The sequence below is a fragment of the Nomascus leucogenys genome, chromosome 6, assembly GCF_006542625.1.
Source record: "Nomascus leucogenys isolate Asia chromosome 6, Asia_NLE_v1, whole genome shotgun sequence".
Lineage (NCBI taxonomy): Eukaryota > Metazoa > Chordata > Mammalia > Primates > Hylobatidae > Nomascus > Nomascus leucogenys.
Window position 1 is genome coordinate 51,083,589 of NC_044386.1, and position 16,660 is coordinate 51,100,248.

The 16,660-nt window shown below is 37.9% G+C and overlaps 1 protein-coding gene across 4 annotated transcripts in view; it reads left to right on the forward strand.

The window, feature by feature from the left end:
* GABPB1 (GA binding protein transcription factor subunit beta 1) overlaps positions 1 to 15,363 on the forward strand; it is an 84,253-nt gene extending 68,890 nt beyond the window's left edge. For 3 of the 4 annotated variants that reach the window (XM_003266911.4, XM_003266910.4, XM_030814105.1), the window contains exons 7-9: positions 2,861 to 3,046; positions 6,342 to 6,457; positions 13,767 to 15,363. In XM_003266911.4, coding sequence (XP_003266959.1) covers positions 2,861 to 3,046; positions 6,342 to 6,457; positions 13,767 to 13,919 — 455 coding nt within the window. In that variant the 3' untranslated portion in view covers positions 13,920 to 15,363. Of the gene's footprint in view, positions 1 to 2,860; positions 3,047 to 6,341; positions 6,646 to 13,766 lie in introns of those variants that run through there. The other variant, XM_030814106.1, reaches the window with a different exon arrangement.
* Positions 15,364 to 16,660: the final 1,297 nt, after the last annotated feature.

Here is a 16,660-nt window from a genome sequence, read left to right on the forward strand (position 1 = left end):
ATATGAAAGTAGCCTGGAGACCTCATGATACTTCACCTTTACTTTGGCAGGTATCTCTCAAGAATAAGGATGGCCTTTTACATATCCACAGCTCCATTTTATTTTCTAAAAACAACAACATTAATTAAAAAAAATTATCTGACGTATGGTCCGTTTTCAAGTTGTCCTCCAAATGTCATGTATAGTCAGATTTAGTTCAGACATTTCCAGGAAGAACACCAGTGGATTTTTGTAACCTCCCAGTGCATCGCGTAAGGAGGCTCATAATATCAGCCCATCCTGATAGTGAGCACTTGGTAGAATGATGACTGCCGGGTCTTTTCAGGTGGATTTTCCCCTTTGCAACTAATAGTAATCTTTGGTGGGATACTTTGAGTACATTTGAATATCCTGTTTCTCCACAAGATTTTACCAATGCTTTTAGCACCCACTACTGATCCTTGCTTGAATCAGTTATTACATTAGGAGTTACAATGATTTATCTTAACTTGTCATTTTTTAAATGTTAACTGGATGTCTATCAGGAAGATCTTTCCCATTTCCTCCTTTCTCTCCTTTTTATGAGGTATTATTGTAGATAGAATTTTTTTTTTTTTTTGAGACAGAGTCTCACTCTGTCACCCAGGCTGGAGTGCAGTGGTGTGATCACTGCTCACTGCAGCCTCAACCTCCCAGGCTCAAGGGATCTTCCCACCCCAGCCTCCCAAGTAGCTGAGACTACAGGTGTAAATCACCAAACCTGGCTAATTTTTAAATTTTGTGTAGACAGGATTTCACTGTGTTACCCAGGCTGGTCTTGAACTCCTGGGCTCAAGTGATCATCCTGCCTTGGCCTCCTGGAGTGCTGGTATTACAGGCATGAGCCAGATAGAAAGATTTTTTAAAATTCAGGCTGGGCGTGGTGGCTCATGCCTGTAATCCTAGCGCTTTGGGAGGCAAAGGCAGGTGGATCACAAGGTCAGGAGTTCAAGACCAGCCTGGCCAATATGGTGAAACCCTGTCTCTACTAAAAATACAAAAAAAAAAAAAAAAAAAAAATTACCGGGCGTGGTGGCACACACCTGTAGTCCCAGTTACTCGGGAGGCTGAGGCAGAAGAATCACTTGAATTCGGGAGGCGGAGGTTGCAGTGAGCCGAGATCACGCCACTGCACTCCAACCTGGGTGACAGAGCGACATTCCGTCTCAAAAAAAAAAAAAAAAAATTCAATGGATAGTAATCCATTACTATCATTCCTTTTGATGCTTTTTTATTGAAGTGCGGTTTAATGTACAGAAATGTTTATAGATTATAAGTGTACAGTTTGAGGAATTGTCACAAGGGATTTACATAGCATAACTGTAAACATTGTGTAAACATTGCTCAGTTCATAAATGGAAGGTAGACAGTACCTTTTGTGTCTGGTTTACATCACTCAGTTTTGTTTTTTGTCAGGTTCATCCATGTTTTGCATATAGTCAAATTGCTGTGTTTGACTCTATCACTGTTTATTTATTATCAAATAATATCTGGGTTGTTTGTAGTTTTTTACTAGTATGAATAAAGCTACCATGTATGTTCTTCTACATGTCTTTTGGGATCAGTAGTTGGGTGTAGGATTGCCTATGAGAAAGGATTTTGGCAGTATTAACTTGGATTTCTCTACCCAGACAAGGCCACAGGTGCTGCTTTAGCTGCCAGAATCCTCTCTAAGGCTTTCATAAATTATTAAGAGCGTATTTGGGGATTTTATTTGTGGAAGTGTTAACATATACTATTTACCATCACATAGTACCACATCTGTATGCCACTTATTATCAAGGCAAATCCTTGCTCACTTAATCCAAAAAGAGAATACTCTTTATTCTGTATGTCAACTCACACATAAATGTAAATGGAGTATAATCATATTCAAATTCATCTTATGAATTGTGGATTTTTTTTTTTTGAGACAGGGTCTTATTTTGTTGCCCAATCTAGAGGGCAGTGGCATGATCTCTTCTCATTGCAACCTCTGCCTCCTGGGTTCAAACAATTCTCCTGCCTCAGCCTCCTGAGTAGCTGGGATTATAGGCATGCACCACCAGACCCAGCTAATTTTTGTATTTTTAGTAGAGACGGGGTTTTGCCATGTTGGCCAGGCTAGTCTCGAACTTCTGACCTCAAGTGATCCTCCTGCCTCGGCCTCTCAAAGTGCTGGGATTACAGGCCTGAGCCGCCAGCACCCGACTGAATTGTGAGGTTTTGCGAAACAGATAAAACCTTTGTCATGATATTAGATCTTCTAAATTTTGTACCTCATACAACCAAATGAAGAGAAATTGTTTAACCACTCACATGTAAAGATAGTTGGAACTGATGTATTATAAATTATGAGAGACTTGTAATCAACTGGTTACATAGATATCTCCAACACCTCTGGCGACTGAGTTTTAAAACCATGTACAAGTTTTCCTGGGTAAGAAAGAAGCAGGGGACCAGGTGTGGTGGCTCACGTTTGTAATTCTCAGCACTTTGGGAGGTCAAGGCAGGAGGCTTGCTTGAGGCCAGGAGTTTGAGACCAGCCTGGCCAACATAGCAAGACCCCATCCCTACAAAAAATAAAACTAGTCAAGTATGGTGGTACATACCTGCAGTCTCAGCTACTTGGGAGGCAGATTCAAGAGGATTATGTGAGTGCAGAAGTTAAGGATGCAGTGAGCCATGATTGTGCCACTACACTCCAGCCTGGGCATCAGAGTGAGACCCTATTTCTATTTAAAAGAAAAAAGAAAAGAAAGAAGCATAGAAAGCAAAAGTAGCAGACAAAGCAAAAATAGGTTTCTATTCATACCGTTACATATGTTTGCTGAGTTTTCTTTTTCTTTTTTTTTTTTTCCAGTAGTGGCCACGGAGGAAGTAGTTACTGCAGAATCTGTGGATGGTGCCATTCAGCAAGTAGTTAGTTCAGGGGGTCAGCAAGTCATCACAATAGTTACAGATGGAATTCAGCTTGGAAATTTGCACTCTATTCCAACCAGTGGAATTGGTCAGCCCATCATTGTGACCATGCCAGATGGACAACAAGGTTAGTAGTAGACATATAAAGTTTGTGTTTTTTTTTTTTAATTTTTATTTTCTTTAAGTCTTCCCTGCAGTCCAAAAAGATTGTGTTTATTTTTAATTCTCAGGAAATTGTGATATGTGTTCCAAAGAATGTATTTTTGCCTTGAGTTTTATTTGTATAACCCTTTGCAGTAGACTTAATTACCTAATTTTATTTGCTTAGGCTAATTAAAATTAAAATTAGCTTGCTTTCTCTGAGTATATACTGGGTGGAAAGAGAAATTGGCCCCAGAGTATTCTGGTTGAAAAATGAGCTTAAATGTCAACACAAATAATATCCGAAATAAATAATTCAAATCAGCATTGGACAGTAGTTTCCTAGATCATTTAATGCAATTCAAATACCACGTGAGCTTTTAAAAATACCATGTAAGAAAAAGCTACTTAAAAAGAAGTTGGAGCCTGGGCAACATAGTGAGACCCCATGTCTAAAAAAAATATTAAAAATTAGATAGGCATGGTGACATTTGCTGATAGTCCCAGCTGCTTGGGAGCCTGGAGTGGGAGAATTGCTAGAGCCCAGGAGGTTGAAGCTGCAGTGAGCCATTATCATGCCACTGCATTCCAGCCTGGGCAACAGAGAGAAACTCTTTCTCAGAAAAAGAAAAAGAAAAAAAAAGGTGGACTTAGGACTTGTAGTAGGAATATGGTAGCACATTTTAGCAGCTTTATTGTGAATCCTAACATTTTTCTCCTTTTGGAAACCACAAAGGCTAACAAGATGAAACAAAAGCCTCAGCTACATTTTCAGTGAAACTAAAAGGCTGAGAAAACCTCAGAATTCCACATTTTTAAGTGCTGCCAAAAGCATCTGAAGCCATTACAGCCAGGGCAAGAGGACTCTCATGGAAATCCACACTGGTGCATCAAGGAAAGAAAAGGGGTTAAGCTCAGCAATAAACATGCTCTCTCAGAAGGACAGGGCCCCAGACTCAGTAGGAAGTGCTGCATGCAGGACTGAGATAGAATAGGGCATGAATACTGAGGCAGAGAGAGAAGCTGTAGAAAGTGCCTAAGTAAGCATTGCCCTGTACCTTGTCTCCCCCTAAAAAAAGTGTCCACACATAATCTTTGAGAAAATGAATAGGGCTAGTACGGTGGCTCATGCCTATAATCCCAGCACTTTGGAATGCTAAGGTGGGATGATTGCTTGAGGCCGGGAGTTCAAGACCAGTCTTAGCAACACAATGATACTCGTCTCTACAAAAGTAAAAACGACGAAATTAGCCAGGTATGATAGTGTGAGCCTGTAGTCCCAGCTTCTTGGAAGGCTGAGGCAGGAGGATCGCTTGGACCCAGAAGTTTGAGGCTGCAGTGAACTATGATTGCACCATTGCACACCAGTGTGGATGACAGAGTGAGATCCTGTCTCCATAAAAATAAAGAGGGAAAGAAAATGAGTAGGATTGTAGAACGTGTGCCTTTCATGGCCAGCAAAGGGCAGGGCTCGAGGTAGAACTTTGCCTAAACTAGGTTTGGTTTTGAGTGACAGAGGAGGCATGGCATTGAACAGAGACCAGATTTCAAGAAAGGAGTTTGTTGCTGTATCAGTAGGAGAGGAAACCCTTGACCTGTGAAGCCTGGGAGGCCATTCTGTCCCACTCTGCTGAAATCTTCTGCTGATAGCTGGTCTGAAATTTGGAATAGGGTCAGATGCTTTCACAAAGCGTTAAAGAACTAGTTCTGATTTTTAGAAAAGAAGAAAGCTTTAAAAATATTTGTATCAAGCAGACATAACATTGTTTCCAAAACCTGTATCATTATACAGACTAATGATTTCTCACAGCTCTGAAGGCTAGAAGTATGAGATCAAGGTGTTGGGCAGGTTTGGTTTCTTCTGAGGCCGCTCTCCTTGGTTTGCAGATGGCCACCTTGTGGCCTGTCCTCACATGGTCTGCCTCAGTATTTGTGTTATCTGTGTCCTAATCTCCTCTTCCTGTAAGGACATCAGTGTACTGGATTAGGGCCCATCTCATTTTACCTTAATTATCTGTTTAAGGACCCTGTCTCCAAATAGAGTCACACTTTGAGGTACTGGGGGTTAGGACTTCAACATGTGAATTTGGGGAGTGGGAGTACCATTCAGCCCATAACAAATATCAAGTTTTCTTCTGTAATTAGCCAAATGGATTCTAAAGTTTATGTTGATGGGGCAGAGGGAAGAAGAATAAGGAAAACTCTGGAAAAGAATAGCAATGAGAAAGTTCTACTGAATATTAAAAAAATAAACTTTTAAAGCCTTCCTGAATTAAAAATATATAGTTTACATGTGAATTATATAGACTTTACTGACAGTCTAATAAACAGATATAAATTCTCATTTTTTCCTGAGTTAATTTATGTCATGAATAAAAAAGAAGTAAAACCCGAATTCTCAATATTTCTAATGTTTTAAATTATATTGTACTAAATAAATATTAGTTTTACTATTTTTAAATTTTTATTTACATTTATAACTGTCACTAAGAGAGTTTTTCATGTTTTGGCAAAAAATTTTAAAGGCCATGGAACAATTGTAATTTTCCCCATTGTGATTATTAAAATGGCTTCCCATGGTTTCAGCTTGCACAGTCATTTTTATGTTCCTGTACTGCTGTGCAAAGCAAGGACAGCCTCTCTATATAATTGCATTTATATAAAGAGCTACTAAAAATTGAGAAAAAGCCCAACAGTACAATACAAAAACAAGCAATGTTTATGAACTATCAGTGCTCATAATGGAATATCCACTTAGTGGATATTATGCAGCTAAATAAGCAGAAGCTCTCTATGTAATGATGTAAGATACTATAAGTATTTGGAGTGAAAAAAGCAGATGCAGAACAATATGTCTATTGTATATATGCTACCTTTTATGTAAGAAAGGAAAATGAGAATGTATACTAATTTTTAAACAAATTAATATAAGGATAATACATAATAAATTAATAAAATGATATCTGTTAGCAGGGGTGGGCATGAGGCCTCTCAAAATATGCTTGTTAAATATTTTGATGTTTTGAGTCATGAATGAATATATTATCTATATAATTTAAAAAATATTTGTAGGTACTTTAATAAGTAGATTTCAGTAAAAAAGCAAGAAGGTAATAAAAAACAAATATGGATTGTCTCATAAAAAGCAAATCAATGATTTGGAATTATTGTTTTGGAATGTACTTATTTTAGATGAGTAGCATCAACAATGTCAAGACTAGTTCTATTTCTAATACATCTCTCTGGAAATGAAGTAATACATAATTTTTTTTTCATTTTAGTATTAACAGTACCAGCAACAGACATTGCTGAAGAAACTGTTATAAGTGAAGAACCACCAGCTAAGAGACAGTGTATCGAAATAATTGAAAACCGGGTGGAATCTGCAGAAATAGAAGTAAGGAGTCTTTTACCCGGTGTGCTTTGCCGCAGTCATCCAAAATAAATTCAATTTTTTTTGTCTTTTATATTTATTACTGACAGTATTGTTTTGATACAGAATGAAAGTGCGTAGTATTTTCATTTTGTTTATTTTTGCCTTATACATATAGCAAGCCCTCAATAAATAAATATTGAATGAATGAATGAGTGAGTGAAGAATTTGTTTATAACAGTCTGTCATCTTGATAACACTGGAATGTCTTTGGTTCTTCCACTTCATCCTTTATATTTTAAACTTACACACACCATTCTTACGCGTCACTAAAGGAAAATACCAGTATATAGTGGCTAAAAGTTTTTTTTTTCGTTCAAAACTGAAACTCAAATGCCTAATTGGGCTAGGGGGTCCTCTTAAAGAAGGTTGATGTTTGTCAAATGGGTTATTTTTTAAAAGCAATAGGTAATTGCTTATTTCAAGGCAAGTAAATGAATTTAGACTAGCTGTTCATAGGATTCAACATTTTTTCCCCTCTCCCAAAGTAATTTGTAAGCGTGAACCACTTTGTAGGTGTAACAAAACCACAGTTGCTTCACAGGTTTTTTTCTTGACTGACTGTAAATAAAATTTTGTTCCATGAACTTGATAATAAGTTATATCAAATGAAAACAAAGTTATACTTGAATAACTTTGAAAGAACAACTGCAACCACTGAACTTGAAATCAAATGAGCTGAGCTGGAATCCCACCTCTTGCTCTATTAGCATTGAGGCAAGGAATCTTATCTTTCTGAGTTTCAGTTTTATTGTGTCCCAAACTGGAATTTAGAATAATAATGTCTCCATTTTCGGGTTTTTATGAGAATTGAAAAAGTCAGTATAGTCATACAATATTTATATCTGATATGTGTTTGTAGTAAACTTGGTGAATATTTAGTAATTTTTTGTAAAGTTTCTTGTTATAGAAAGGAGATTTTTAAAATAAGTCACTAAAAGGCAACATAAGTCAAACTAAAGACAATGAGAAAATAACCTTCCTAAATTCATGTAAATATAAGACTGGTACATCTTTGGCCACACCACAAATATATTATTGAGTTTAAAAGAATCTGATTATTGGTTTAACCAGAATATTTGGTAAAATTATGACTTTAAATATTGATGTTGGGTTGTTTTATTTCTTCAAGATTTAAAGTGATATGTAGGATGTTGAAGTTCTTATTCACAAACTAACAATTTTTCCATTGAATGGTATCAGTATACTTATTATTTAATAATTTTTGTTGTTTTTCTGATATGTCAGATGATCTTTTTCAGACACATAAGGTAAAAAAATTGTCATGTATTTCGCTTTAACTATCTAATAAAGTACTATTTTAAAATTACTTGAATTTTTATTAAATGTAAGGTTATTTAATTCAACAGATTATATTTTTAAACAATGAATGTGCAGCCTGTACCTTTATTTACCTAATGACCAGTGAGCATTGCTGTTTCCCTCAAAGTTCAGCCTGATTTCTTTCTTACAGTCTTTTGAGAGACCAGGGAAAATAATTGCAAATAACAAGGAAGTATGAATTTAGAGGGATATAAAGTAACTAGGGCCAAGGAGCTGGAGCTTTAGGGAGATTCAGTTTTAGCTTGGTATGAAGAACAGTGGTTTTTGGTTTGCTTGCTTTGTTTTGATTTTAGTAATTAGAGCTTTCTGGTAATGGAAATCTTATTCTCCATCACTGGAAATGTTCAAGCCAAGGTTGCATGACCTCTTAGGGCTATTTCAGAGAAACCTGGAAGCATACAGTGAGTATACAGGTAGTGGTAGGCTGGAGATATAGAATGAAGAGATGACCTCCAATGTTTTCACCAAACCAGGTAATAATTTCCTTATAATACATGAAGTTGTTATTTTGAATTTATTTTCTTAGGTGGCCAATGGGGTTATCTTGGGGGGAGACTTTTATACTCCTAAGGGACAGCTTGGCCATTAACTTTCAAAGTTTCTCTAAAGCAGCGTCAGGAGACATATTTGGTTGTCATGACTGGTGGCATTCCACTGACATGTAATGGGTAGAGGCTGGGTAAACATCCTACAACGCACAAGACAGCCTCCCACAATAAAGAATTGTGTGGCCCAAAAATATCAATGATGCTGAGATTGAGAAACTTAAAGAAATTTAAAAATTAACTCTATAAAAAATCTAATATTTGAGTTTTCTCCATGTATCTGTGACTGCAATGACCAGAGTGACTGTCCATAAAGAAGTTGCTAAGAGTTGGCTGGGTGCAGTGGCCTATGCCTGTAATCCCAGCACTTTGGGAGGCCAAGGTGGGTGGATCACCTGAGGTCAGGAGTTCGAGACCAGCCTGGCCAACATGGCAAAACCCCATCTCTACTAAAAAATACGAAAATTAGCTGGGTGTGGTGGCACACACCTGTAGTCCCAGCTACTTGAGAGGCTGAGGCAGGAGAGTTGCTTGAACTCGGGAGACAGAGGTTGCAGTGAGCCGAGATCATGCCATTGCACTCCAGCCTGGGTAACAGAGTGAGACAAAAGAAAAAAAAAATAATAAGGTGCTAAAAATTTATGTTTACAGTTTCCCAACTAACAATGGAGAGGTTTGCCAAGAGTCTCTGGAAAAATTACTTTAGATTGTAGAAAGTGTATTGTAAATTTTGTGGGCTTTACATCTGCATATGGCAATGTAGGAAATAGGTTTTTTTTTGGAGGGAAAGGTATGAATAAGACACCAAATTGCAATAATGTATATAATTTTATCTTCCATTTATTACTGCATTGAAGTTCTTTTTGGAGGAAGAGTGTTATTTACAGATTTCTAAAAATAAACAACTTTAGACTATTCTGAATTGAAATTAATCTTTGTACATGTGTAAGAAATGTATTCAGTGTATTAGGAGTAACAGATTTTCTCTATTACTTACTTTATTGTGTGACTTCAGGAAATACCTTTATGTTTTCTTTGCCATGGAGGTTAGAGATAAATGTTTATTAGTAAATTTTATTTTATTTTATTTTTTTTTTAGATAGAGTCTCTGTTGCTCAGGCTGGAGTGCAGTGCTGCTATCTCAGCTCACTGCAACCTCTGCCTCCCAGGTTCAAGTGATTCTCCTGCTTCAGTCTCCTAAGTAGCTGGGATTACAGGCGTACATCACCATGCCTGGCTAATTTTTGTATTTTTGATAGAGATGGGGTTTCACCAGGTTGGCCAGGCTGATCTCGAACTCCTGACTTCAGGTGATCCATCCGCTTCAGCCTCCCAAAGTGCTGGGATTATAGGCATGAGCCACTGCGCACGGCTATAAATTTTATTTTTATGAAATATTTGTGTCCTTTAACTGGTGGTAGATTTGAGATCCTTAGTGCTCTCTTAAAAACTGATTTCTATAAACTTTATAAGATGTTTTATTTGATGCAAAGTTTTTCAATCTTTTTTTTTTTATGGCTATCTTTCCTGATCTGCCACAATTTAAAAATGTTTATAGTCACATCTGTCTCTGTTTTTTTTTTTTCTTTTTTTTTCTTTTTTAAGGCAGGGTCTCGCTTTGCCACCCAGGCAAAAGTGCAGTGGTGCAATCATGGCTCACTGCAACCTCAAACTCCTAGGCTCAAGCAAGCTTCCCACCTCAGCCTCCCAAGTAGCTGGGACCACTATACCCGGCTAAGTTTTTTTTTTTTTTTTTTTTTTCTTTTCATAGAGAGGGTGTCTTGCTACGTTGCCCAGGCTGGTCTTGGACTCCTGGCCTCAAGTGATCCTCCCACCTCAGCCTCCTGAAGAGTTGAGATTACTGGCATAAGTCACCATATCCAGGTCATATCTCTTCTCTCTCTTTTTTAATATTAGTGTTTTTATGTATGTTTGTATTTATTTATTTATTTTTTGAGACAGGGTCTCACTGTGTTGCCTAGGCTGGAGTGCAGTGGTGCAATCACAGTTCACTGCAGCCTTGACCTCCCTGGGCTCAGGCAATCTTCCCACCTCACAGCCTCTTGAGTAGCTGGGACTACAGGCTACACCACCATGCCCAGCCAATTTTTGTATTTTTTTGTAGAGATAAGGTTTTGTGGCCGGGCATGGTAGTTCATGCCTGTAATCCCAGCACTTTGGGAGACTGAAGTGGGAGGATCACTTGAAGTCAGGATTTCGAGATGAAGTTTTGCCCTGTTGCCCAGGCTAGTCTCTTACTCCTAGGCTCAAGCAATCCACCTGCCTTGGCCTTCCAAAGTACTAGGATTACAGGCATGAGCCACTGCGTGCCCAGCACCCAGTCTATATCTCTTTTTTCTAAGGCTGGAGAAGGCAAAGTTTTTTTTCATAAATGGCCAGGTACCAAATATTTTTGGCTTTGTGGGCCCTGCAGTCTCTTTGTCAACTACTCAATTCTGCCATTGTAGTGAAAGCAGCCACAGACCATTTAAAAATGGGTGGTGGGTGTGGCTGTATTTCAATAAAACTTTATTTATAAAAACAAAATCATACTTGTCATGTTTGGCCCAGGGCAGTTAGAAAACTGATGTTTACACACAAGCAAACAGCTCACATATCCTGCCCAGTTTCTCTCTTTTAAAAAACATTTAGGCGGGGCGCAGTGGCTCATGCCTGTAATCCCAGCACTTTGGGAGGCCAAGGCGGGCAGATCACGAGGTCAGGAGATCGAGACCATCCTGGCTAACATGGTGAAACCCCGTCTCTACTAAAAATACAAAAAGTTAGCTGGGCGTGGTGGCACGCACCTGTAGTCCCAGCTACTCGGGGGGCTGATGAAGTAGAATTGCTTGAATCTGGGAGGTGGAGGTTGCAGTGAGCTGAGATAATGCCACTGCACTCCAGCCTGGGTAACAGAGTGAGACTCCGTCTCAAAAAGAAAAAAAATAAAATTATAGTGTTAATTATACTTTCAATCTTAAAGATTAAATGTATTCAGCATGCAGTGCTAATGGTCTTTGTCTTCTAGGTTTTATAGAATTAGCCAAAAAATGCTGTGAAAATGAGTTTTTTATTTCACCTAGTAGGCAGAAGGGAGCTATCTTTTCATTTTTATCAAGATAAATTGTACTTCTTGAAGTTAAAATATGCAATATGGAAAATAGGATTAGGTTCTTTTCACTGTTAGACTCGGTTTGCTTTCATCTTCTGCAATAATTGTGAATCCTTTCCTCACTCTAAATGTTAATAAATAGGTAATACTAGAAGATGCTTTAGAGTTAACCTCTTCCAATATTTCCTGCTAAATCAAGGTAAATTTTTACCGATATTCAAAACTTTGGCTACCAAAGGATTGGTCTTATTTTTCACATACATGTAAGTTTTTGTTTGTTTTCTCTTTTCTCTCTCTCTTTTTTTTTTTTTTTGGTTGAGACAAGGTCTTGCTCCGTCACCCAGGCTGGAGTGCAGTGGAGTTGCTGACTGCAGCCTCAACCTCCTGGGCTCAAGTGATCCTCCTGCCTCAGCTTCCCAAGTAGCTGGGACTACAGGCGCCTGCAACCACGCCCGGCTACATGTTGTATTTTTTGTGGGGGTTTTGCCATGTTGCCCAGGCTTGTCTTGAACTCCTGGGCTTAAGTGATCCGCCTGCCTTGGCCTCTCAAAGTGCTGGCATTAAGGTGTGAGTCACTGTGCCCGGCCACACGTAAAATTTTAAAACACGTGCATGGCTGTGGACATTCCTGCCAGAGCTGTGGTCTAGCTCCTGGGAAGTAACATCTAACCTTCCACCCCTCACCCCTTCTATTGGTGTCCTCAAAGTCCTGCACAGTTTGTAGCCAGGGTACCGGCATTGATTGCTTACCTTGGACTCATCCTAGGTTGTCTTTTCTGACTTGTTCCTATCTTGGCTGGATTTAGGATAAGAGGAGGGGAGAAGAAGTGTTGGGAGGCAGCAGGATAGGGCCTGGGCATTGCTTAAACTGGGAGTAAGGGGCATTCCTTTCTTCTACTTGTGCATTTTGTGTAATTGGAAGATTTGGAGATCATTTGTCTCCAAATGAATCACTCCCACATCTGGTGGGCCCATGAGAAAAAGAAATGTTGGATCTAGCTTCATTCCCATTGTGGGGAAGGAAGTGGAATCACAGAAAGGCAGGAGGATTATACATGCTCCTGCTTGTGGACCAACCATGTGAATAGTGAAGGTGAGGAATCCTTTGGTGTTCGCAATGGTCAAGAGTCAAGGAGGCAGAGGATATATAGAATAGGATATATAGAAAGAGAACCTCATACTGTGCCTCCCCAGCAGTCGGCCAACCACTTACCTTTAGTTCTCTCTGGCCAAGTGTCTTGTCCACTGTGGACCTATCATTCTTGTGATAATCCGACCCCTGGCCTTCACCCCACTCAGAGGTCCTGGGCATCTGTGATGAGGTTGCCTCATTCCTAAGACCTGGAAACTAACCTTGAGCTTTGGTCTGTGGAGGTTGAGCTTTTGTCCTTGTGTTTACTTAGAGGTATGGGAGTGGGTTCATTGAAATGTTTCTCCTTGTTTTTCCTGCAATAACTGAAGAGGGGCAGAGTGAGGAGGAAGAGGAGAAAGAATACCATTTTCATTGGATTGGATTTGTGTTTCAGCTCTCAGTTTGTTGAGGAATTTAATGCATATATTTTATGCCTATATAATTTAATCATTGATAATTTAATATTTTATTGGTTTATGAAATAGTATAATTTAGGAAATACTGATCTTGACCAGCACTCTTCATTTTAAAGGTGAATTATCTTGCTTGCTATTGTAAATGAAAATAGTTTTAAAAGCAGTAATGTTAGAACCCTATAAATCCAACTTCTTACTATGTGACCTTGGGAGAGCTACGTCATCCCTGAGCATCATTTTTCTTGTTCTGTAACTTGTGCATAATATCTGTCTTAGATGCTTATTGTTGGAAATCACCCTGTTTACTCATATAGTGGGTGCTCAGTAAAATTGTTTTATAATTATTACCTTTAGGTAAGAGCACCACAAATGGAAATTTAAAGACGTGTGGTTGTATATTTCCCTCTTAAAAACTCTTCGCTAGTTTTTGTAGTACATATAAAGGTACAGGTGCCCAGTTTGGAGTCTTCCTGTTAGTCTTATTTCTAAATAGGAAAATAATTTCCTTATGGTCAGAAACTAATCCATATCTCATAATGTGGAGCACAAAATTAGGGACTTAAATATTAGCGAATTGATTGAAAAGGCAAGATGTCTAGGAAATTTCAATAGGTGGCTGCTTTTAGCTACTACAGTTTTTTTTTTTAATTTGAAGGATGCATGCTTATATGTATTAATAATGTATTTTTGCAAAAATTAAAAAAAAACCTTTTCTTTTAATTAGGAGAGAGAAGCTCTTCAGAAACAGCTGGATGAAGCAAATCGAGAAGCACAAAAATATCGACAGCAGCTCCTAAAGAAAGAACAGGAAGCAGAGGCCTACAGACAGAAGTTGGAAGCTATGACTCGTCTTCAGACTAATAAAGAAGCTGTTTAATTGAAACGAACATGTAGTTTGATTTTACTTTTGGTCGAGAAAGAATACAATCTTGAACTGTACACAACAAAGGTACAGCCATGGGAATACAGAATGATAGAAGAGACTACAGATGGATAATTGGACTTAAGCCATGAGCTCTGAGTTCTTGTAACATAAAACTTTACTTTAGAAGTTGTGAAATGTATTTAAAACTGAATTCTGTAAATAGTTTTTGTTTTTTTTTACAGTTCCAAATGAGTCGATAAAGATTGTTGAAGAGATCCAAAACTACAATAAGCGACTGTTTTTGTGAATTCTTTTTGATTTTAGTACAAACCTTAATTTCTCAGAAACAGAACAGTTTTAAGGGTGATCGTTGTTGGTTAGACCAAATGTTGTGTAATAATTATGGTGGACTGATGCTGGAATTACTCCTGTAGGTATAAACCTCTATATGAAGAGAAGATTTCTCCCAGGAAATCTTTGTACAGCTTTAAGTTGTGTCAGATTCTCTGAAAAACATTTTTTAGAAAGCAAAATTTTTATATTTGTTCAATTTCAGCTATAGCCAAGTAGATTTACATGTATATGAAGCAAATATTTTTAAAAATTTCTGTTTGTACATATTCTGCATGTTTTATAATTTCAAAATGCATCACTTACGTAGGTATTTCTCCCACAGAAATGATGAAAGTGACCAGAAAAAAAGAAAAACAAAACCCCTTTACTCTGTAGGTCATTGAAACTAAGTAAGCTAGCAGCTGGTTTTTTTGGAATGACAATGTTCTCGGAAGGAGCAGCCTACAAGATAACTTGAATTTGCCAATTCTGCAAAATCTGTGCTTTTTCGAAAATTTAAGAGTGGGGACGTGAAACTGTATTCTGTGCCTTCCATCATGATTTCCACATGAAAGCACTTTAAGGCACTGGATTTTAAGATAATGTTTTTGGAAAACCCAATGCATATGGGTTTCTGAAATATTTTATGGACTTATTTCTCCCCAGGAAATTATTCTTATGGAAAAAAATTGCTTTTGTATGTAGAACAGGAACTTTTTGTACTACAGTGATGCAATAGACATGTCTAATGTAACTTCTACTTTTCCCTTTGAAAGCTCAGTGTCTGTGCTATGACTTGCTCTCATCACAATATTGTTGAATTCCACAATGTATGGACATTAAACACTGGCAGACTGTTCACTTTTTCTTTTTTTTTTTTTGGTAAAACATTACTGCAAACCTCTTTTTCTTGCTTTATTTTTCAGTGTTTTATTGCTTTATGAACTGTTTAACCCTGAAATCCCTCTAGGTTATCTATACTGTATAAAAAAGCAATTACCCTTAAAACTGTACTCTGGTCTACTTTTCTATTTTGCAATTAAATATCTTTTTCACATATGTTATTGTAGACTTATGTTTTTATCACATCTTATTAACACATTAAAAATGTTATCCTACTGCATATTTGAGCCACCATATGAAAATATACTCTCCACAACATGACTTTAAAATTCCTGAGGTAACTCTTGAGAATTTGTTAACTCTCTCACTGGAATTACCAGTATATTTTTTAATGTAATAAAGGGGTCTATGGTCTGTCAGCCTGATGGTTACTATTGGAAGCGCTTAAAAAGGGTTTAGGGCAAATTGAAGAATTCTGTAAGGAAGAGGAAAAAGATCTTTTTCAATTTTCCACTAAATTTGACATATTTTAAGTGATCCAAAAACTAGTTTTTAAAAATGCCAGGCCATATTTTCAGTAGCATGAAGTGACTTTTTCTGCAGTCCTGAAAAGTCAATAGAGAATGTCGTTTCTGGTTACTTCGGTACATTAATTTGTCATGTTAGGCAGGGTGCTGGTACAACAGCCAGGTACCCTGACGTGTGGTGCTGGAGCAGAGAAGGGCCAGTGTCTTCACCCCAGAGTGCAGCCACTGCAGAGTTTTGCTTTCGGACCAGGCTGGCCCTGAAAAAGACTCAAGACAGTGTTGGGAACAAGTCTGTGAAAGCTCACTTAATGTCGTCTTTGACTTCCAGTCTCCTCTCCTGCTGGAGACTTTACCTGGTGCAAGAAATGATTCCTAATAACAACAGCTGGCACAGATGGGAGAAAAACATTGGTGCTTAAGGAGTGGGTCTATGATAGCATCAGGTACTCAGGTGTCTATGGAGGAAGCTCACCTTTTTCAGAGCCATTGTTACATAACATAATTTCTCAATCATTTACATCTGTAAAATCAATACTTAGACAAGAATTTGTAATTAAAACTTAAAATGGGTTTCTTTTTCCCTTCACTTATTTCATACTGTTTTCAGGTGGGCTGTAAAAGCTTTGCATTCTAGTCATTCTCAATGGTGCTCTGAACAGAGGATTTAAAGAACTGACAAAAATAAAAGTCTATGAAATAAAAGTTTTCAGAAATCCACACAATTGTTTCCACTACACAGTGATGGCTTCGTAGTGAGCAGTCATCTGGGTGCCACATCACTGGTCAATTGTTTCCACATATATATATGAACAAACACCTTCTGGAGCAACTTTTCTCAACCAGGGTTCTGCAAGACAAGCAAGCCATTTAGTGTTACGGTGTAATGAATTATTTTCTTTCCTATGCACCTAGAATCGTTCTTGTTTCATACTATCTAGACACTGAGTTCGTTAGGCATCTTGACTGCCCAATTACTTGATTCAGATTTAACACTTCCCTCTGTATAGTCTCTGGACCTCTAGAATTATAAATTCTAGGTTGAATCTGTGA